The following is a 22,836-nucleotide window of genomic DNA, read 5'->3' on the forward strand; positions in this document are numbered from 1 at the left end:
AAGTTCCTTGATTGCCCTCGCTTCTCATATGAAGTAAAATGTTTTTGTTTTTTTGCCGCCTATGTTTTCTGTCCTATTTTGCCTTTCTTTGATGACCCTGCACTTCTATAACATTCTGTTGAAGATAGAGAAAATACATGAGTTTGCCGTGTTCTTTTTCCTCTTATTTAGGGCCACATATTCTGACATTTGTTCATCATGTATTAGCTCATTTGCTATTGAGTTATAGATAACCATAGCCCTATTCAACCTTGTTTGATCCTTTTGCAGGTTCAAATCTTTAGCAAGTGTTGGTGTTTCTGGTACCCTTTCCTCCTCCTCAAGATTGGGTTCTATTTTCTCATATAAGGTCTTCCAACTGGGGCTGTAATCTTTCACTTCAGCCTTCAATCATGATTCATATCTACCAAGTTTGTCTTGGGCTAATCTTGTTTCCTCATAAGGGAATTTTGTGCAAAAATTGGCATATGTCCAATACAACCACAAGAATAACAGAAATGCGGTAGCCACTCATATTTAAAATCAATCCACTATTTCATACCTCCCAACTCAATTATAAATCGTCTTCAAGGGACATTCCAAATTTAGTCAAATTTTGACTTTACCAATCTTGCTCGAGCGATTATTCTTTCCTTCAATTCTGACCTCCTCTACTTTACCCAATCTTGAGACTATATTTTGCACACTATTTTCCGTAATCCAAGCTCGAGGAAGATCCAAAATATGCACCCAAAAAGCATAATGTTTAAACTCATAGCAATGTTCAGAGACATTAGGATATCCTTCTTGCAATACAAGAAGATTGTTGACAAAAAACCAAAAACCAGATTTTAGCACTCAAGTCTTCTCCTCAATCGAGTCAAATATAAAGAGAAAGTATCTGGGTTCAATGATCTCACATTTTGCTGATTCTAACTTCCATGCTTTCTTCATCATGCTTAAAAATGCTTGAAAATTAACATTCGATTTAAATAAAAGTTTCCCATAGAGGGTAAGTTCACTTTCTTGTTTTTCTTTGTCAGACATTTCATCGATCACTTCTGTGATGTCCTCTTTTGACCATAAATCGCCCATGCTTTTGCACAAAGCCACTATTATGAGATGATTTTCATATGTGGCCTCCACGTTGCATGAAATTTGCTGAACATATGTTGACTTAAGGAGTGATATTTGTGCCGAATAAAACCTAGTAACCTTCTACATATTTATGGAGTGAAGGGAGCCCTAGATGAGCTAAGGCCGCCATGAGCAAGTTGCGCTGAGGAAGGTCATTAGATCCTATGAATTTGGGTTGTTTGTCTGGGTGGGTTTTGTTGTCAAGGACACCAGTATTGATCGGAGGGAGCTGAATCATGGGGGAACTCAAATCCGCGATGATGCCGCTGTGAGGAGATTACAATACCCATGTGGGGGGAACCATTCTAAAGAGAGAAGATGGGGATAGAAAGCTTAATCTAGGTTGAATGTTGTCGAAGAATCCATGGCAAATTAGAGCAAGAACCCAAGATTTAGGATTTAAAGGAGAAAACTATCACCAAAGGGATAGAGAGGAAGCTCGCACTAGTTGATAGAAATTTCCCGATTGATTCTTGAGTTTACACAATCAATTATGTTTTTTGTAGTTAAAGGTTATCAAAGACATTTAATGACATTAAAAGTTGAAAATTAAACTTTTTAACTCTTAATATGGTTAGCAAACATACACATGTGCATATAATATCACCCTCATGTGAGAAAAAAGGAAGTAATAGAATCAGGATTGGCAATTATGTAATCATAATGAAAATGAGACAAAATGAAAGATCGAAAGTGGAAACGCGACATTAGAAAGTTTCATGATTTAGTTGTATGACCTACATCTCGACATGGAGGAAAAAGGAGAAATTTAATCGACATAATTTGGGTACAACAAAAAAGAAAGAGCTCTCAAAATCCTAGTCCTCAATATACATTCCATATCTCTCACACACTCTAACATAGAGGTGATCAATAAGCTGGTCTAAGCAGGCCAAGCCCTATTTAGATTGGCCTAAAATTGTTGTCCAAGCCTATCTATTACAAAAATCATATACACAAATTTTGGGTTAAGCCAGACTATAGAAGTAAATAGTTGTGCCCCGCTCAAGAATACCCTTTGGGCGCTGCACAGCTTGGGCGAACTCGTGGTCCAATAGACCCATAATCAGGTCTCCTCTAAAACATTAAGTTAAAAAAAAAAAACGATACTAATATCCTAAGAGGAAAAATCGAAAATCCATATAGATCCATCTCCAAGCGAGGTCAACTAATTTTTCTTTAATAAATAAGATGGTAGAAGGAGCGACCAGCTACATTTGGCCTTTTAGGCGTCACCATAACAATTCAATAATTATTCTTGATTGGGAGCGAACCCATCACTGTCGCAACACTGGATCCAAGTTGCGTAAAGTCGGAATCATCTTTCGCTGGATATATACCTAGAAGTTGGAACCTATGCTAGAGACAAATCGGGATTTTCAAAGATCAAGGAGCGATGTGGTTTTTGAACTTGTGACCAAGAGAGCTCGAGAGGGCTTCAAACCGCGTCGAAGCAAGTCTTATCCACCTCGGCCAGCCACCTGGATAGTGGTAATTTTAGGTAAGTCATGGACTATAGAATGAGCTCTACATAGTCAACATGGTCCTATGCCATTGCCAAGTGGACAAGGAACTTTGTTGCGACGCATGTCTTCAATGTCTTGCTTTGACTAGATGCGATATTTTTCAAGTGGAATCAAATGTTCGAAGCAAAAGCAGTTCACGTGGCTCGGTGCGTTGAGGTCCAACCATGTCGATATGTGCAAGGGCCCTTTTTGGCTTTGGGAATAAGTGCGGGAGATGCACTCCTAAACCAGTTGTCCGAAGCGGATAGCTTGTGACCCCAACAGCCCGAAACAGGCAGACATAGGGGTGGCGGCAATAATGAGCTCCATTAAATCCCAGTAAAAAGTACCTTATTTCTGTTGGGAGTTAGTTGGCAGTGACCCAAAGAATAGGGATCATTCCACTTGCACACTCAAGTTGTTTTCTAAGTAACATGGAAAAATTATTAAGTCAAACTGCTAATCACTTGCTTCTAAGTAGATCAAGGATTGATGATGAATTGAACTCGTAATCTCTCATGTTAATGAAGTATCAAGACCGAGTGAACACGGTCAATAACAACAGTTAAAATACGTCTCAATGGTTAAAATACTTGTTCAGATAAATGTTTTAAACATTCTCAATAACTCGATAAGAAATATAAATTGCAAGTTGCTAAAAACTTCTCAAGGAAATCCGAGTGCAAGCAGGTAGAACAATTTGAACCGCTCTTTAATTACAAATATCAAACTCCATCTCTCCTTTTGTGAATATCTAAATGTAGCTGTCATCGCTTTGCCTCGAACCCAAGCTAATAGGTTATGTAATCATCAAGACACTAACTTGCCTCGATTAGTGACCGTGTTGGTGACATGGGGATGGGGTCATCGGGCTCATTTGCCTGTCGAATATAAGTCACAAAAACAAAGAAGAAAAGAAAAAGCAACGAAAGGGACGTTTTAGGTTTGATGGAAGATGAAACAATTATTACAAAGCTGCAAGCTTTTATATGATGAGACGATAAAGTAGGATGAGTGGTATAAACATTAACGAGTAGTGCATTCTAGCATGGGCGTGAATGATTGTGTCATTCGTGCCCGGTCCTCGACGCTTGGATAGGGCCATGAACATAGGTTAGGTTTATACCTACGTAGGAAGGATAAAAATGTTTTCTTTTTCAGAATTGATTATAATTTGGGATTCCTAATGATAGACTAATCTTGTGTGTCGCAACTTTAAATAGACGAAAAAGCTTCTTTTTTATTTTCCACACTAGCGTAAATATAATTTTCGAAATATCCCATGTCACTTACAGTGCACGGGGTTGTGATCACCATTAAAACGCAAGAACATAATCCCTTTTTTTTTGTTGGGCTTTCCAGCATTATATCATAGCCGAAAACCCATCTCTTCATTTTTCATTTGATAATGGAATCGCTCGCATATTTTCGTTCATCTTATTCACAGTCAATGTTTCATAAGAAATAATTGTCTTTATCTCAAATTGTCAAAAAATGATATATAAAAGAATCGAGCATAATTTAGATTTTTTTTTGTTTTTCCATTATCTTAAATTCATACAAAAAATTGATTTTATTGTTGATCTAGTAAAATGTAGTTAGTTTATAGCTTGATGAAAACATAATAACAAGATAATCACCCGTATCTAAAAATACGAAAGTACTGTGGAAAGGTCATCGGTTTTGGAACAATGTGAAGACGAAATAGAAGTTATCTTGATTTTAATATTTTCAAAAGCAATATCGATCCAATAATTCAATAAATCAAAAATGTTTGGTATCCATCCAATAATTCAATAAATCAAAAATGTTTGGTTAGATTTCGTTTTCAAGTGTCCTTGAATATAGGGGAAGAGAGACAACGTGGAATTCAAGAAGGATGAGAAATGAGGAACCACATAATGAGTTAGTCCATATCTCGGGCATAACGGAAAAAGTGACAATTACCACAAACTAATTGATATCATATTTTTATTTTAGTAATTTGTGACTAACGAAGTCTTGTTGATTAATTGGTCTTAGGTGCCTATTTCAAGTCGGAGATCACGGTTCCATTCTCCCTACTTGCATCTCATTAATTCATTTGTGTTCTTTATTTTTCATAAGGTATATAAAACTAGCTCTAAACCCGCTTGGCCCTGTCGTAACAATAGTTTAAAAGCCAGTTCGAGTCTTTGGGAATTAAGAACCAAGTCAATTCTCTCTAAAACCGATCTATAGCTGGTCCAGTTTTCAAATCTAAGGGCCTAGTTTCTCCGTTCTAATTTGTTTTACAAAGAGATCATTTGTATAAATTTTCGCTCTCATGCACTTCGACTTAGCTCTTCTGACATGCATCTTCAAGCTTTCCTCACTCCGACCGACATAGTTCAAGGTCATACTCTCTTTTTTTGCATAGTTCAAGGTTGACCGCTCCTCCTTTGCATAGTTTTAGGTCAAACTCTCCTCGAAGCAAATTCATTTCCATTCTTCTAGTAAGGTCAATACCTATTCAAAGCGAGCATGCCTCATTGAAAATTTATATTTGTGAAAGCAAGTACTTCATTCAATAACAATCACGTCTAAAAAAGCATGCAATAAAAACAGATACTAACAATTTTCATAAAGAGATGGTGACATCGTAATTGAAATAAGAAATTTACTATATTTAAATCAATTGCTTTAGCCTTTTTTTTTTTTGAGATTTTTCATTTAACTTTGGCCCCAATGGTCTACGAGGCAAAGTATTATGGGAAATCACTACCAACACGATCAAACAAACAACACTTGCACGTGCCTTTTGTATTAGTAAATTTTTCATATAGTCAAAGTTGACTTTTCTTATGACCCATATTAATAGAACAAAATGACCACTTATAAGATGAGAATTTTAAATTACAGGTCTGAGGATACATGTTTGCCCTGACTTCTTCAAGCACATCTTGTCTTTTCTCCAAACACTCCGAAAATGGAAGAACAAAAAGCTCTTCTTCATATTGAAAAAAAAAAAATACCAAATGGGTTCTTTTCTTCCTCTTCTTCTTTTTGGTCCAATTAATGGGTTCACATCACAATATCTTGCATAAAAGGTAATTCAAATTTAATTCAGAACAAAAGGAGAAAAAAATTAATTTTCATAATTTTCTGCTCATTACAAACTGTCGAAACGGCGGCGTCTCATGGCAAACCGTCGGCCAAATCCCTCTCTCTCTCTCTCTCTCTCTCTAGACTTTTCATGTATTTTCACACTTTCCACCTTCTTCCCCATCCTTTTCTCTTTCCTTCGGTTTGTTCTCCCACAATCAATGCACTCTCTCTCCTTACAATATTAAACTGACCCAAACTCTCTCTCTCTCTCTCTCTCTCTCTCTCCTGGTTTCATCTCTTTCCCCTGCGCTCTCCTCCGCGTGTGACCCCGAAGACCCAAATTCAACCAAGCGAAGGTACACCGATCATCCGACACGCATTGCCTTCTTTTACTCCTTTAGCCAGCACCCAGTCCCATCTCTTCTGGAATGAGACTCTGCATTTTGAATCTCTAGTGGTGGAAAGTTAGAAACCGTGAGCTCCTGAGCTGCTGCTACTCATCATTTGTTTTGGGTTCCAAAGGGTGATGTGCAAAGTTTCTTCCTTTTCTTCTTGCTTTGACCAGCAACATGTGAGAGCTCGTGCGCCGGTCCCGGACGTAGATCTGGGTTTAGGATCTCTTTTCCGCTTCTTCTGCTGTCACCTTTTCGCTTTCTGTCCTGATTTTGTTTACAGAACTTGGGTTTTGTCTTGATGATTGATGAATCCGGAAAGAGTGGTTTTTTATTTATTTATTAAGTTGCCTTTCTCTTCTGGGTTCGAGCCGATCGCGGTCAATCTTCGGAAACAAGGAGAAAATCTTGGGCAAGTTGTCATCTTTGGGAGCCCATTGTTTTCGACCAGGAACCAGGCGGAGAGCGAGTCATTGCTTCTTGCACGACTCTGCTGTTCTTTACTTTCGTGTCTTTTTCTTGGGGGGGATGACTTGGCGAATTTCGTGGTACATTGGTCGAGCTGTTGTTCTCTTTCTCTGGCTCTCTTCGATTTCGTTTTTTGACTAAGCCAATGCTTTTGTTTCGTCGTTTTCTGCTTTACTCTGTTTGCTTTATCTCCTCTTTTTCCTTTTTCTCTCAAGTGGAAAACTAAAGTGCGTGCATTTTTTCTCGCTCCCTCTATTTCTTTGGAAAAAGTTTCCTTGCGAAAAAGTAAAATTGGCCAACTAGTTGACATAGATTTGAAATTTGAAAAAAAAAAGGCAGAAAATATGTTGAAAATGATCTTGAATGTTTATCTGTTTGCTAAACAGTTCCTGCTGGCTTTGTAATTTATTACACTAACTTTTTCATTTCACTTTCTTTTCTTTTGCAGTTTTTTCCCCTCCTTTTCAGGCTGTAAGCTATTGATCTCAAAAACTTGTGTCTCACATTCAAAAAAAAAAAAAAATCTTGATACCCAAGAGAGTGTTATGACTCACAAAAATTGGAAATGTTCTGATTTCCTCTGTCATCCTTCTTCTTGAAGGTAAAAATCTGAGGCAGCTCTTTAAATCTGTGTGCGGGTGAGGGGAAGGAAAAAGGGGAGGGGGGAGGGGGAGGTTGATATGGAAGATGGGGAATCGCGGGGTTTAGTTTTCTAGTAACTTATATTGCAGATTTCTCTGCTTTTATTAATTATTTATTTGTAGAGTCTTAATGGGTATTATATTTGCTTTGCATATGCATGTCCTGACCATAAGTGTGAAACCAGATCAAGGACAAAAGGTCAGGACAGCCATTGAGTATATTCTATTCAATGGTTCACATGGACTATTTATTGAATGTCATGTTATTCCTTTTATTGAGTGTCCTCTACTTGCAGCCAACTTTGGGTTCTACAATGAAAAACATAAACAAATACAATTAACTAGTGTTTTCTCGCTCTCTTCAGTTTGTTGCCTTATCAAGTCAGAGTCATCAGCACCAAAGCAGCTACGTTCATCTTTATCTATAATGAAGAGATTCCTATTTTCTCTCGTGAGATGTGATGGGCCATCCTTTCATGTGCAAAGTTCTTTGGTGCTTCTATGATCTGTTCTCCGGGGTTGACTAATTCCTTTTCTCACTCAAGATCTGGCCTGTGAAAGGAAGAACCTTGTTTCATTTTCGATTGGATGCGTCTTTTCTTGAGCTGATCAAATGGGTGGCTGTGTGTCGACCAGTAGTCGGAGCACTTGTAGTAGCGGGAGCAATGGAGAGACGACATTGCCTCCTTGTATGGGATTCGGGTTTTGCGGGCAGAAAAGAACAAAGAGAACTTATTCAGAGCGTCATGTTGCACAGCAGCATCTACCTTCTATACCCAACCGGGTTTTCATGAATGGAAAGAGCCGAACTTCGTGTATATTTACTCAGCAGGGGCGGAAGGGCATTAATCAGGACGCGATGGTTGTGTGGGAAGTGAGTAATTCCTTCATCATCTTCTCATTAGAATTGGGTAAAGCATCAATATAGTGTTCTGAATATCGTTTCTGTCTTCAATTTGTTATGTGAAGGATTTTATGGAAGAAGATATGACGTTTTGTGGTGTTTTTGATGGCCATGGGCCTTATGGTCATCTTGTTGCCCGCAAAGTGAGGGATGTCCTTCCCGTAAAGCTTCAATCATTTTTGCACTCCTGCAATTCCAAGCAAAACGAATCGGGCTTAACCTGTTTCAGTGGGAATGCAAGGAAAACGGATGCAGGTGATTGTGAGGATGATGGCACGGCAGAAGACAAGCTGAATTCTATATGGAGAGAGGCCTTCTTAAAGTCATATAAGGCTATGGATAAAGAGCTCAGGTCCCATCCTCACTTGGATTGCTTCTGTAGTGGCAGCACAGCTGTGACAATCGTTAAACAGGTATAGATGCATGGCACCAAATGCTGGCTAAGCTTTTCCTTCTTCCTTCCTTCGTATGTAATTCTAGTGTTTTGCAAGCCACGTAATCCAGGTTTATTTTGGCTTTAGGGTTTGAATCTCTTTATGGGATATATTGGTGACTCTCGGGCAGTCCTAGGATCCAAGGACAGTAATGATTCAATGGTGGCAACCCAGCTCTCTGTGGACATGAAGCCAGATTTGCCTAGTATGTCTAAAGTTTATGTAATTTATAAATCTTGAGCCTCCTCCCTCTCCTTTGCATTGGCGGTCATTGAAATCAGAAGATTATTGGCATGTACTTTTTGTGGGATGTTTTATTTGATGATACTTTATGCAGGAGAGGCTGAAAGGATCAAACGGTGTAAAGGCAGGGTATTTGCATTGCAAGATGAGCCTGAAGTGTCTCGCGTTTGGTTGCCGTTTGATGATGCCCCAGGGTTAGCAATGGCTAGAGCTTTTGGTGATTTCTGTTTGAAGGAGTATGGCGTAATATCAATACCTGAATTTTCTCACCGGGTGCTTACAGAAAGGGATCAGTTTGTCGTCCTTGCTTCAGATGGGGTGAGGTCATTCTAGCTAATTTTTCCCTTCTCATTCCATTATTCATTTTTTTATTCCCACATATCTTTTGCTCGTAGAATATGCATTCAAGTAGTGGTGACTGTTTCTTTTGTACTTTTAGCTGGTTTTCGGCGGCTGCTAGATTATCTAGCAATTTTTTATTGCATCATGTGAAACAATTAAAAGCAACATAAATAGATGCCAAGCCAACTACAGATGCAGCCTGAATAACGTGTGAAAGAGGATTATTCATTTTGATTTGTTGATGGTTTCAAATAGTCGCATTAGTGAGCTTGATTTTTAATATGTCTGATTTATGACTAAATGTGCCAGGCTGAAGTTGAACTTAATATTTCAAGTTCCATGCACAAATAGCACTTATGTTCAAATGTGGTCTTTTAACAGGAGCAATTTTGTTTACTTCCACCAATTTTGTCGTGTATGTGAACGTAAACTCATGATGTAGCAATACAAATGTACTTTTGTGAATTTGTCTAAGTTCATAAACTGAGAGTGGATAAAGGATGAAGTGACTATATATTCGAGAGGTTTTTCTGTGATAGATTACTCCCACAAACTACATCTACATATTGCACAAAGAAAAGAGAAACTACATCAAGATTTGAGTGCAGTAGGCCATAATATAATTCATGTCCATTCTCCTTATGATTAAAGCCTCGGGCATTTACCCCATCATTCTATTGGTTGATCTGTACTTCAAAATGGGTCTTGCTTGTTGTCCATTGCTTCCAAATTTTGAATATTGATGATGGGCTGGGAGCCGAAGACCATTATATAGGCTCATGAGGTAATGTAATTTCCTTAGATGCTTTATCTGACTACGAATAATCTTTCAGTTGAAATATGAGATTGCTGCCCACAGCTAATATATCTGATTCTCTTCATGACATGTTTTGGGCGACTAGTGGGACTAATCTATCGAAAATCCTGAGCAAGTCATGAGAAGCTAATACTGCCTTCAGTTGTGCATGTGTAAATAGTTATTTGTGATCTTCTCTCTTGGTATATCATTAAAAAAAGTGTTTATAAACTAGTACATTTTTGAATTATCTGATGTTAAAAGCAGGTTTGGGATGTTCTTAGCAATGAAGAGGTGGTGGAGATAGTGGCTTCTGCTCCGAGCCGGTCATCAGCTGCAAGGATCCTGGTGGATTCAGCTGCCCGGGAATGGAAACTCAAGTACCCAACTTCAAAAATGGACGACTGTGCTGTTGTTTGTTTGTTTCTAGATGGAAAAATGGACTCAGAATCTGATTATGAAGAACAAGGTTTTTCTTCGGCAACATTACAGAGCAATCACTCAGGCAATGCATTAGAATCAGATGATGGGCAGAAGGCTGAGCCATCTCTGCAGAGGAACTTCACAGTAAGATCCTCGGAAGAAAGCGATAACTATGGAAAGATCCCTGTAGAATCTGAAGGAAATGGGGAACCTGTCGCAGCTGAAGACCAGGACTGGTCGGGTTTGGAAGGTGTCACACGAGTCAACTCGCTGGTCCAACTGCCCAGATTTTCCGAGGAAAGGCCAGTTCTTTGAACTGTGATTTCCTGTATGAATGTGGGTCACCTCTTTGTAACTGTAACATATCCGATTTTGTGCCTCAAAAAATCCCGAGGGAGGAAATGGATCTTCCAGGATTCATGATGGGCTTTGTGTAGAACAGCTTCTTTTGAGTGAATTATTTGCATCAGCATTCATTCTGTTGTATTTTGCTCTACATGTGGAACTGTTCCTTGACTCAATACCTTTTCAGGAGGGTCGAGAAATTTATTGCTAATTCGGGTAAGAACCTGCCAGGTGTTCCCAGCAAATGGATGATTGAAGAGCATGAGAACAAACAGAACACAGGTAGAAGCGCCCTTTAACGGGCGTGGATGCTGCACGACAGTAGACTTGCTATAGGTTGATCTTTACACTTATTAAATTGCTCTCCCACCAGTTAAACAGCGTAAGGCCCCCAGATCCGAGTTAAAGATGATGTGAAACACACGAATTAGCATTTGTCATACGTTATAGATTGAAAAACAGTCAGCGAAGTACGTCTGAAATTAGAGGAAATTTGCATGATCCAGCAAGTAAGAACCTAGGCATAGCCGTGTCTCTTGTATGGTCTATTTACATCTGCACTCTGAGAACCAGTTGTGCATTATCCAGAAGCAAGCAAAAATTAAATTTTCTTCAAGCATGTCAAAAATTAAATTCTCTTCAAGCATGTCGATTTTGTTCGCATTGGTTTGCCCGCCTCAACAACCTTCATGTACTTAGCACTTACTTTCTCATCTGTGATTCCATTCCGTTCTTCAAACATAATGCAGAAAGCACGATCAATTAATGAATCAAGGACAATCTCCCAGCATATGCTTTAACCAGCAGTAAGTATTGAATTGACTCTGTTACATAGTCTGCAGATCTTAACATCATCAACGTTCTCCCAGTCCTAATACACAAAAGTAACCTTCAACTACTTCATGTTTCAGAAGTCATTCTTGACACAATACAATGCAAATAGTCCATAGCAAAACGTTGCTATTTTTCAGCTCTAACAGTAGAAACTAATACACTCAGAAAAGAGATAAAGAATGTGATCCTGAATAGAAGAAACAAGTAAATAAATCCTCAATCTTTCTCAAAATTTTCCACATAACAATCTGATTAGATTTTTCCACAAGAAACATACAATAGATTTATATGCCCTGACTCTCCATAATCCCATAAGCCCAGTGCCCAGCAGCTTCAAATTCAAATCATACTGAAAGCCTACATCTGCAGTTTCAAATAAAAATGAACAAGTCAATGATAAATATGATGCAACAAAGAGTTATCTAACGACACACTGAATCCAAATGAGAGTCACTTTAGAGTGCAGACCTTCAAAATGAACTAAATATAACCAAAGGCAAAGCCTGGCATGTGTTATCCTTTCTCTGAAACAATATGCAGTAATTGTGAAATACTGAGAGAGAAAATGCATGGGGTCTTTTACATGCCAAGACCTCGACATAGGCAGTAAGATGAGAAACGTGAGTCACCGATCTTACATTTATTATGATCCATTCATTTTCAGTCAACTTAAGTTAGCAAGAAAAAACAGACAGCCAAGATCATCATCAGAATTTCCCAATTCAAATTGAACAGATCTCTTTTCTGTTTTCAATTGTAATGAATAGCAGCTATAGCTAAATCTCACGTTCAAATGGCAAAGGTAGATCAAGCTAAAAACTCCGCCAAGAAAAGCCCAATGTAAATGATCATATCCTCACTAATAAATTTAGATTACTGAGGAGTTTTGCAGAAAAATAACAAAAGAAGATTTCAGGTAATTTATTTTGATTTCCCTCATGTTTGGAAAAGCTATAGGGAGAACCCCTTCATATGATAAGGTTACTTCCGTCACCCCTGTTAGAATTTGTTGGATCCATTAAATTAACAGATGTGATGAGGTAACTTGTACAGTACCTTTTAATCGAAGTAGATTTTTAGCATCTGTATCCGTTAACCTTTAATAAGATTGTAATGCAGATCATGCCTCCAAGATCTAAACTTTGTTCTATCTAGACTTGGGGGAAAAATACGGACTTATACATTATCATTCTAATGAATATAATGGATATCGAGAGGCCAGCCTACACAACTTTTGGAAAACACAGAGGACTTCTGGTAATTTCGCCCAAAAGCCGGCAGATGTTAGAGTATAAGTGACCATCAAACTTAAAAACCTTACTATTCTCCTCCCAACGACTACAAGAATCTCTATAATTTTGGATAAAATCATTTCTAAAAGCAGAATAGAATTGCCATACGTTTGATAAGCTAATCGAGGTCTGTTGCTCGCCCATCCTTAAATATACAATGAAATCGACAACACAAACTATCCTAGAAGTAAAAGCTGCATTCTTTCCCATAAAGATGAAAGACCACGACTGTCCTGAATATTGCACATGACCACCACAAGGTTAGACCTTGCTAAGAAAAAGTATCCTGAACAAATGATAGCGCGAGGACTTTGCAACAATGTGTAAAAATCAGCAAACCAGCACAGCATCAGAGTTTTACTGTCACCTCATAGCATATACAGCTTCTCGAGCTAAGAAGGATCTACCATGTGCTAAGTTGTTCTCAGCTACAAGACGTGACATTATCAACTTGGACATATCAAATGGAAATGAAACCTCTGGTTAAACTCCAGTTAATCAATCCAAATTATAAGGCAACCGCCAATGTCTTTGAGATTTAAGGTAGATGCACAGAGAAACATCGAATCGTCGACCGAGAATATGTCAACAACGATATTTAACAACCCATCAATGTCGACGCGCTCATTGCGTCGACGGTACTGGAAATCCCCGAGGAATTTACCTCATCGCGGCGGCGGTAACCAGGCGCGGACCGAGGGAGAGAGAGAGAGAGGGCGGGGAGTGGGGGTGGGGCCCATCAGAGACCGGCCATCTTGTAGAGGATGAAGCAGAGGAAGCAGAAGAAGATGAAGAGGAAGAGGTAATCCACGAAGACGAAGAAGCCCGTGCTGCCGTGGTTCCGCTTCCTGGCCTTCGCCTTCGGCTCGTCGTCGAGGGGCTCCAGCTTCGCCATTTCGGGAAAAAAGTCGTGAAGAGGAACGGCCGATTTGCAGAGATCTGGATGGGATCTCCGATGGCGAGGTTGACGATCTTCGGGGAATCCGATTGCAAATTGCGCGCTTCTTGCGGTGATTGCGGGAATCAGGTTTTGGGCCTTTGGTGGCCCATTGGCGATCTAAGGCGGGGAGGCCCAGGCCCGGAATACTGGTTTTTCTTTTTTTCTTTTTTTATAAAAATAATATGAACAACGAGGAAATCCAATTTAGATAAATAAATTCCGAGTTTTGATCTAATTTGAAATACAGAAATTTGGATTGTGCTTTTCTTTCGAGTGAAACGTCCTTGTTCCAGCGCGTATTTTGCTCGTATCAAATTCGTATGAGCCCAAAATCTATGAGCGACAAGACCATGCTAGGATTCGGGCAAAATCAAGTATACTTGTTGATTTAATCCTCTCCTCTCTCTCTCTCTCTCTCTTCCTTTGCAATGTGTCGCAAGTCATGCCCCCAACAAAGTGTTCCATGTCCGGACGCGACATCTGCATCCTTTGGCTTAGGCGACTCGTCGATCATATTGAATCTTGCAACCAGATTGCAAGGTCGTGGCACTACATATACTTTGCTACTCAATGAGTTTGTTGGGTTTAACTTCATGAAACGTGACGGGCCAAATATCATATGGTGCCACTTGACAAGCTATGTAGTGGATAGTTATATTCACAGAAATTATTGATGCAATGCTTTCAGATGCCTCCATTATGGTATGCATGTTCTTACTCATACGAGATGTAATGAGATGCAAATGCCTCCATCATAATTTAAAAATTGGGATCACAACAAAGATGTTTTATGGATGCATTTGGTTAAGATTTTCTAATTGACTTTGGGCCTTTAAAGTCTCTTAAGTGAGAGTCAAGTATTAGGCAAAAAAAATTTGGACCATTTTAAGGAAATATTAATTATAGGAGGTGAACTGCCTTAGGCTTTCACCATTTTTAAAAGGCAACTTTTAGTGACTATAATTGGTTTGACTTTTAGGGAAACCCTTTGGAGAAATGCAAAGAATTTTAGGTTTAAAGTTATTTTCAAAATGTTAGTAGTGTTATAAAATTGCATTTTGAAGTAATTTTGATCAAATGCTATTAATATCACACTTATAAAATGCCTTTTGCTATTGTTTTTATTCTTAAAAAGAACCTCAAATCCTTCATCAAACACCGATGATCATCGCTTTAGGTTGCATAACCTAAGGCAACCCTTGGCGAGGGCCACTTAGGATTGCGCGACTTCAGGCAAGGCTTACAATCACTAAATCTAGCATTGCTTGCATCATCGCATTAGTTGGAAAATTGTGAGGACAATTCCAGAATTTCAAAAATGCAGCGATAACAAAATGAAGGAAAAAAGTGTACTAGCTTTTCGAAAATGTTAAAAGTCCAAAATTAATACAGAACTACCTTGGGGCTAATGGTTTTCAGAAAGCTTTGGGAATACAATCTATTTGCGTAAAGCTTTCCAAAAAGATTTGTCAAACGCCTGCTAAGGCTTTTTAGAGGCCCAAAGGCCATTGGAAAAAGTGGCCGCCCAACACAGCCGGCTTTAACGAACTTTTTTCTCCAAATTTACCCTCACTAGCATTTTCGGATTCCTATTTTGCCCTCATAAAGGCAACTGTTCAGCTTCTCCGTTAAGAAATCGAGCGAGAGGGAAGGGAGAAGTTCCTCCACTTGCAAGGCAAGTCGGATGGCGAGCGCGGTGGTGGTGATCAAAGGTCCATCGTCGACCTCGACAAGTCCCGCTCCGTCAATCCCTCATCTCCTCCTCCCTCGAAGCTCCAGACTCCTCCCTCCTTGGCCGAGAGTCCTCCCACCCTGGCCGCGAATCCTCCTCCGCCGCCGCCACCGAGCGACGAGCGAGATCTGGGTTTCGCGGTCTCCGGCGACTCGGCATCGGAGGTCACGGCAAAAGCCTTGGCGTCTTTGACCTCGGGCCGCCAAAGGGCCAGCGGGATATGGGTTGGGTTGCGTGTACTCGGACGAGCGAGGGACAAGGAGGTCACGCGACCCTAGGGCTAGGGGGTCGCCTCGACTGGGCTGCTTCAAGGCCAGCGAGATCCGGGTTCACCGGCTCCGAAGCTTCCAATTTGCTTCCCGTTCGCCCTCGTCCTTGTCCTCTTCTTTTCTGTTTTTACTTTCCAAAAAACGTCTTTACGAAAACCCTAAGCATACTTTGCATTTCTCCAGATGCCGAACCAAATGCCAGCTGCAGAACCTCGTAGCACGTCTAAGGAAATTTCTCGTGTTTCTATTCATCAGTTGACGTTCAAAATTTCTCAATGTCTTTCTCTACTTACGTTGAAGTTCTGTTTCTCCAAAAAATGAAAGAAAAAGTAGAGAGAAATAAGTTTCTTGACGGGGGCGGGAGGGAGGACCGGGCTTTTCTGTAGCCCATCTAAGCTCCTTTTGTCTTATCTCCTCTCCAATTTTTTCAATACGAGATACGACATTCGGGCACCCGAAAGACGATGAAATGGAGCTTGAGCACGACGTGGTATAAACCTATGGCTAAAAGCAGGACGGAATCTTGGTCCCTCTCCGGAGCATCCTGCCAGGTTCTGCAGAAAAGGACGAGATGGATAGGGAGGAGGGATTGACGGATGGACGGATGGACGGATGGATGGGCAAAGCAAGCAGAATCGTGCTCGCTGTATCCATGGGGCCCGCATGGCTGGGCCCCGCATGTCCATCCGATGGCGCAGAGAGAGGAGGAGATGGGTGGGGGGTGGGGGCCCGCGACCCGCGTTGGTGTCAGAAAACACGACAGCCCAAGAAAGATTACGGGTTTGCTCCCTTTCGCCATGAAAAGTAGAGAAAGACGAAATCAAAAGCGAACGGCGCGGAGCAGAGGGAAACAGTGTCCAAAAGATGAGGTCCCTCACGTGAGCCCCAAAAACTCGTCACGGGTCACATCTGACCCCTGACCACACTGCTCTATGCCGTGACATACGATTCCCGACCCTGGCACAGCACGACACGATATGATACGACAATGCATATTTGATTCAGTTTGGGCTCGGGATAAATGGGTTCATAATGATAAAAATCGGGTCTTGTCCACTTCCTCCTGTTTAGAGACAAATCAAGATGAGATTTGACACGTTTCTGACTTAAAATGTATTGAATTGTCATTTATTTCGATGAAATACAATTAGGCACGTGTAATACTCATGTTTCAATGCCTTCTTATTGTTAAAAATTCAACAAAATAACAACCGTGTCGGCAAGAATAGAAGGTGGAGTAAGGACGTCTTTCGATGTAATGTGGAGAGAAATTAGTAGACCCTAGACTTCTGATGTGCTTGTTAGATGATGAGTGTTGGTCTTTTATTTTAATTTTGAGTCGCCAAAAAGGTAAGATCTCCATGTCATGTGGTAAGGGGGAAATGATGTACCCAAATCCTATAGAATATTCACATAGGCCAACAATAGGCTCTCATCTTATTCCCACAAATCCCATCAAATCTTCACAGGGATATGGCATTATTAGTGGCATTGCAAATGAGTCAGTGTTACCCAATGCCTCAACATCTCACTTTCACGACCAATTTTTTATTCTCATTCAAGTCCCATCAGGTATCAATCATATCTAAATAATTATTTTTTATCTCATTAATTTATCGAAAAAATTATCAATTTTTTTATAAATCTAATGTACGGATGACAATTTGATAATAAATTTCTCGATTTTACTAGTTGAATTATAAATTTTTATATATATTTATAATATAGTCATTCCGATCAATTATCGCAAGAAATTATTGACATAGTGGTGTGCCACATAAGACAATTAGTGATAATTAGGTGAAAATAAATCATAAATGTTATATTGAAAATTTGCACAAAGATTAAAAATAAATTAGCAAGATTTGAAAGTTGATTACAGAATTAATATAAGTGTAATAAGTTAGGGACTGATTGAGTAATTCTTCAATTCTCCTCAAATGTAACTCTAATAATAACAGGAACTAGTATACACCATATTATTATATTTATTTTATCATATCGAATCAATCTCATGTTAGAAAATAATGGATTTGGCCTCGCAAAAGTATGCAGATCCATATTCTTTACAATGTAATGGACGATGATTCTTTCCACCACATCAACTAGACAGGAAAATCCATTATGAGATTTCAAAAAGAAAAATGATATTGGGCTTGGGTCTCTGAGAGGGGGTGCAAAGATAAGGTTCTAGAATTAAAGGGAAAAAGCATATATTTTCGGGTAAAGCGTGATTAATGAAAAAGGCATTTATTTTGTAATTCAACCAAGAAAATCATGACAACAAAAAAGCCAAACTAGAGGTGCTTTCTAGAGTTTTAGGAAAGGAGGAAAAAGAACTTTGGTTCTTTTTTAAAGAGTGGCTTAACTACCATCATGTCTATCACCATGTTACATGTGCTTGGAATTGGTGAGGAGGAACTGCTAATTCGAGCCATTGGTTTGGAGATTTTGATTAATTCTACTCCACACGTATGAGATAAATAGCAAAACAAGCAATTCATTTTATTCCCCACGGTAAAAAAAGTTTGATATTTACAATCAAAATAAGTACTCAAATCGCAAGGTCTTGTGCTTAGTGTAATCTTAAGAGTGAAGTCACATTCATCACATGATGCATAAAGTTTTATATGATATACATAGACGAAAATTTAGCTGAACGAAAAGGATGGTTGTCGAATATTTGATTCTATAAAGAGAATGACTATGAGTCATGATAATATCATATGTGATCACTTACTAAGCTATATTTAATTTTTTTTTTTTTATTATTCATCTTTCATTGGACATTATTCGAATCTAAAAGGCCCCCATTCCCCCCTTGGCAAGGGAATAGCTAGGTACAAGGCCTAGATGTCCCTCCCACGTGTCCCCTTCATGGGGCAGAGAGAAAGCGATCATGTCGACCATTTCGTGGGTTACGACGAGCGATTACCAATGAATTAATGAATATAATTTTATCATCGTTTCATGATTATGTGTGCAGAAAGACCGCATCTTTCCAGACGGTCCAAGGATCCCAGTCGGACTAACGAGAAAAAGTATGTATCGCGATGGACGAACGATCCGAAAAGCCATATGTTTTAGTATGTGGTTAGTTTACCTTTGATTAGATAAAAAGAATGATCGATAACGCTAGCAATACAAGAAATCCTAAAAACTTAGTAATACAACAAATACGCCGAGAAATTATCCAATTAGTTGTAAATCTATTATATAGACACTAATTTAGTTATAAAAATTTTAATTTTGTCAATTTAATCTTAATTTTTTGTGCGAAATTCCAATATAGTTATTTCCATCACTTTTGATAGTAAATTGTCGACGTGTTGATTCAATCATCGCCGGCTATCCAAAGTGACACATCCTCATGTTAACAATTTTGGCAAAAACTTAACCAAAAAAATTATACTAAATTTCACACAAAGAATTAAGGCTAAGGATGCATTCATTTTATAGAAAATGAGTAATTTGATTAATATTTTTAGAAAAATGATTGTTTATATCATTGATAAACAATCTACATCTAACTATTTTCATGGGCGATGAATTTTTTTTTCCATTCACTTATTTTTGTAAGCCCGGTTTTGACTTGATTGTGCAAATGTAAAAAAGATTTACCTTGGCAGGCTATTAAAAAAAGATTTAAGCTCAACCTTAAAGCACAGTTTCAGTAGTAACTTTTAAAGCTAAAAATTAAGAAGATCGGAGGAATCTCCACTTTTAAATAATGAAGTTGGTTACCAGTTGAAAAAGAAAAGAAGCTCCATTAAAAGAGAAATTATTAAAATAGTGTCTCAGCACATTCATGAATCATTAAAGAATCAAATTTAGGAAATTGTATCGTTCGTATAAACTGAATTGCATTGTGCGTAGTGGACATAAAAAAGAAAATAGACCGTTCATATTGAGCACCTATAATAAGTATTCGACGAGCTCTGTAGGTATTGCTAAAATAGAGTAATATTGACCTAGGAAATAGCGTCTCCCTCGTGAGGCTGTTTCCTTTTCACTGCAAACCAGCTAAAGCGCCCCCTCTCTCTCTCTCTCTCTCTCTCTTTCGTGAGCGAGCTTCTTTATGTACTTCTTCAGGGTCCTGGTGAGGCATCCCTAGTTCTCCGGGTTTTCCAGCGAAGATAGCGAATGGGTGGAGGCGAACACTACCGCGGATGGGGCTCGGCGGAACAGCCAGCGGCGGCGGTGGCGCCGGAGACGACGTACGCCGAGAGGGAAGGCCGGTGGACGAACTTCGACGACTCGGTGAACGCGGTGTCGTTCGGGTTCGTGGCCACGGCCATCCTCATCTCCATGTTCCTCCTCATGGCCATCTTCGAGAGGTTCCTCAGGAGCCGGACGAGTTCGCCGTCGCCGTCGCCGTCGCCGTCGGGTTCTTCTCCTGGCCGGAGCACGACCCGTTTGGACGTGGAGTCTCAAGCGGAGTTGCCTCAGAAGCCTCATCACCCCTCTTCTCCCAAAGTAAACTCTCTCTCTCTCTCTCTCTCTCTCTCTCTCTGTATTTTTTGTTTGATGGTTAGTGGGGAGATAATGCAAATACGTATACTTATTTTCTACTACTTATTTTTTCTAGATATAGCAGATATATGTACATCTATATATTCTTGAATACATGTTTTTATCCATAATTAAAATCTAGCATGACCGACGGAATTTCTTCTTTGGTTCATGTATGTTTTAGATGGCAAAGGTTTCTGCAAGCATGAAAGATAATTAGGGTTTGTCTTATCCATTCGTTTTAGTGTTCAGTCCCAATTAACTAACCCTAAAAATTCATTATCATAGCAATGAAGGCAGTTTTTATTTTTACTTTTTCTTTTTTTGGGTGATTTTCTAGTTTTTAGTCTCGAGACAATAATCCATGTTGTCCTCATGCGGATACAAAAATCCTGGCGTGCATAAGCGGATTTCCTTCCCAACTCCAAGCAAAAAAACAAGATAAATAATTGTGAACTCGCCAATCAAATTAGATCTCGGAAATCTAGCGAACATCTTCACGTGCCCATCAAAATCTTCTAATACTAACCCAGGTTAGATTATTGTTTGTTGTTCTGGCTCGACTTTCTAATTACTATCTAATTTCTAGTTCCACGCCTAATCTCTCTTTTTCTAGGCTTCGCATTTAATTCCGCCGTCGCTAAATTTCATTTAGTGAGTTGTAATACGACGACGGCCCTTTTTTCCACAAGCCTCGCCGGTCTTAATTTATCGACTTTTCTCACGTTGGGTGCAATCGATGTGGTTAAAATCATACTATTTAATGTTAATTATGCTCAATAAGTATGTGGAGACATTAGTCTAATGCAGATCTTTCATTAAATATGAAGTGATGGGTGTCTTGATTGATCGTTTCCAAGGCCCTTATTTATATCTGACGTGCTCCGGATTTCGCGCTCCCTTTGTGCCTTGCCACTCCCTAACTGCTCCTGTTAAAATATTTAGGGATTTCGGTATGTCCCCATGTTTGTTAGAAATGAGGTTGTATTTACTATATTTCTTGTTGCTCTTCCCTAACTATACGGTGGAATTATTAATTGGCATGCAGTTTATCTCGAATAGAGGCTATCATAGTTTGGATTATCGAGTCAGTCCTAAAGTTTGCCCTAGCATGCCTTACAAATCTTAAATACAAGTCCTGGGCAGGGCTGGGCCGGGCTTTCTTGCTCATACACGCTTACCCAAACCCGTCCGAAAAGTCGTCGGGCCCTTGTGGCTCGAGCCGGGCCTCGACGAGCCTCGGGTCACTAGACTTGTGATCAGGTCTAATCTTTAACTGGCTCGAGAACCCTTTCTCGAGAACCCTTTTTAGAATATGATATAGTTTAACATATATCTAGCAAAGTATATGCCATGTTTCTTGTATTATACGTGTATGCATCAGATCTTGCATGGAACGATAGAAATCTGCTCGCTATTTTAGGCGAGATTTCTCGAACTTATTTCCCCGTTTTCTGCATTGGAGTTCGCTAATGAAAATCCCTTTCTTATTTGGTTATCCTAATGGGATCTTGACTGTTTAACGCGTTCGAGCAGATGAGCGTGTATGCAAATGGAGTGTCGGTGCTGATGCCCGGGGAGCAGATACCCACCTTCATTGCGCACCCCGCTCCTCCTCCTCCTCCAACTCCTCCTCCGCCCTCGCAGCCGCCGCCTGCTCCTTGTCCTCGAGAGCCCATTTCTCAGCCTCTCCATCAACGGCACGACCATGCCTTGTACCTCCACTGTCTTTCAAGATCCATTGGGAGGTAGCAGCAGAGACCCGTCGACCAGAAACTTGTGGTGTATAGCCGATCAGATCCACTGACACGTGCATGACGAGACGGACCGAATCGCTGATACAGTGTCTCAGCTGAGCAGATGCTTTCCGAAGCAAGCGAGAACGGTCGAAACATAAACGCGTGAATGCTGATGTACGGTGGTCAAAAGGAACCGCTGATTTCTCGACTCTCTCTCTTGCTCTTTTCCCAGTTGATTCTACTTCGGCGGCCACCGAAAATGTGAAAGGAAGACTCAAGAAAAGTCTTCTATCACCGAATGGACCCTCTCGTTTCTAAGTGTCTAGAGAGACCCTTCTTCAAGTTTCTTCTCTTGTTTTGCATTTGGGTGACGTCTGTACTTAATCTTGGGCCAGAGGTTTGGACCTTCAGCATACTTCAAGTATCAGTTTCGAGTTTATCAGATAACTTCGTAAATGAATTTCTGGTTCCCGCCTAATGAGATTTTCGGCTTCACTGTTCGTAGCTCTAGCTGGAGATGCTGCTGGTTAAGATGCTTTTCATCGGCAAGCTGCAATAAAATTAAGGGCAAATCTGGGGATGCTCTTTGCTGAACTTGGTTGCCGAGTGAATTTCGACATTTGATCTTGTAGACCCTACGTGAGCTCTACATGATCCATCGGTTGAAATCACTCAATCCATTACATATTGAGTTCTAAGTAAAAACTTATCCAGTCATCTCCAATGAAATTTCCATGAAATAACTCTATTCTCATGCTTTTTCTAGGATAATGACTTGTCAATTTACCTTACCAAAAGCAATGCGTAATGAGAAATTGATAGTACTAGTACAAACTGCGCCAA

The 22,836-nt window shown here is 39.7% G+C and overlaps 3 protein-coding genes across 5 annotated transcripts; 2 read left to right on the forward strand and 1 right to left on the reverse strand.

The window, feature by feature from the left end:
- Positions 1 to 5,858: 5,858 nt before the first annotated feature.
- On the forward strand, positions 5,859 to 10,895 carry LOC104424874 (probable protein phosphatase 2C 52). 3 transcript variants are annotated; one of them, XM_039301466.1, is made up of 7 exons: positions 5,859 to 6,043; positions 6,996 to 7,148; positions 7,554 to 8,062; positions 8,158 to 8,505; positions 8,614 to 8,731; positions 8,864 to 9,087; positions 10,175 to 10,895. In XM_039301466.1, exons 3-7 carry the CDS (start codon positions 7,802 to 7,804, stop codon positions 10,643 to 10,645), a joined length of 1,422 nt encoding a protein of 473 aa, XP_039157400.1. In that variant the 5' UTR covers positions 5,859 to 6,043; positions 6,996 to 7,148; positions 7,554 to 7,801; the 3' UTR covers positions 10,646 to 10,895. The 3 variants fall into 3 exon arrangements, with proteins under 3 accessions (XP_039157400.1, XP_010035702.2, XP_010035700.2); XM_010037400.3 differs by lacking the exon at positions 6,996 to 7,148 and having other exon boundaries at positions 5,859 to 6,161; XM_010037398.3 differs by lacking the exon at positions 6,996 to 7,148.
- A 570-nt stretch (positions 10,896 to 11,465) lies between these two features.
- LOC104424873 lies at positions 11,466 to 14,255 on the reverse strand. The gene is made up of 4 exons (XM_039302581.1): positions 14,195 to 14,255; positions 13,466 to 13,802; positions 11,978 to 12,033; positions 11,466 to 11,872 (listed from the first exon to the last, which is right to left on the reverse strand). Exons 1-4 carry the CDS (start codon positions 14,253 to 14,255, stop codon positions 11,736 to 11,738), a joined length of 591 nt encoding a protein of 196 aa, XP_039158515.1. The 3' UTR covers positions 11,466 to 11,735.
- Positions 14,256 to 19,716: 5,461 nt separating this feature from the next.
- Positions 19,717 to 22,587, forward strand: LOC104424872 (formin-like protein 4). Its single transcript, XM_010037397.3, has 2 exons — positions 19,717 to 20,218; positions 21,791 to 22,587. The coding sequence occupies exons 1-2, from the start codon at positions 19,886 to 19,888 to the stop codon at positions 22,004 to 22,006; spliced, it is 549 nt and encodes a 182-aa protein (XP_010035699.1). The 5' UTR covers positions 19,717 to 19,885; the 3' UTR covers positions 22,007 to 22,587.
- The last annotated feature ends 249 nt before the right edge of the window (positions 22,588 to 22,836 follow it).

Source organism: Eucalyptus grandis, chromosome 9 (genome assembly GCF_016545825.1).
Source record: "Eucalyptus grandis isolate ANBG69807.140 chromosome 9, ASM1654582v1, whole genome shotgun sequence".
Taxonomy (NCBI): domain Eukaryota; kingdom Viridiplantae; phylum Streptophyta; class Magnoliopsida; order Myrtales; family Myrtaceae; genus Eucalyptus; species Eucalyptus grandis.

Coding starts and splice junctions, on each gene's coding strand:
- LOC104424874 (XM_010037400.3), top strand. CDS start 7,802: ATGGGTGGCTGTGTGTCGACCAGTAGTCGGAGCACTTGTAGTAGCGGG. Junction 8,063..8,157: donor ACGCGATGGTTGTGTGGGAA/GTGAGTAATTCC, acceptor TGTTATGTGAAG/GATTTTATGGAAGAAGATAT. Junction 8,506..8,613: donor CTGTGACAATCGTTAAACAG/GTATAGATGCAT, acceptor TTTTGGCTTTAG/GGTTTGAATCTCTTTATGGG.
- LOC104424873 (XM_039302581.1), bottom strand. CDS start 14,255: ATGATCGACGAGTCGCCTAAGCCAAAGGATGCAGATGTCGCGTCCGGA. Junction 12,034..13,465: donor GTTACCGCCGCCGCGATGAG/GTAAATTCCTCG, acceptor ATATTGTTTCAG/AGAAAGGATAACACATGCCA. Junction 11,873..11,977: donor ATATTTAGTTCATTTTGAAG/GTCTGCACTCTA, acceptor TTGAAACTGCAG/ATGTAGGCTTTCAGTATGAT.
- LOC104424872 (XM_010037397.3), top strand. CDS start 19,886: ATGGGTGGAGGCGAACACTACCGCGGATGGGGCTCGGCGGAACAGCCA. Junction 20,219..21,790: donor ATCACCCCTCTTCTCCCAAA/GTAAACTCTCTC, acceptor GCGTTCGAGCAG/ATGAGCGTGTATGCAAATGG.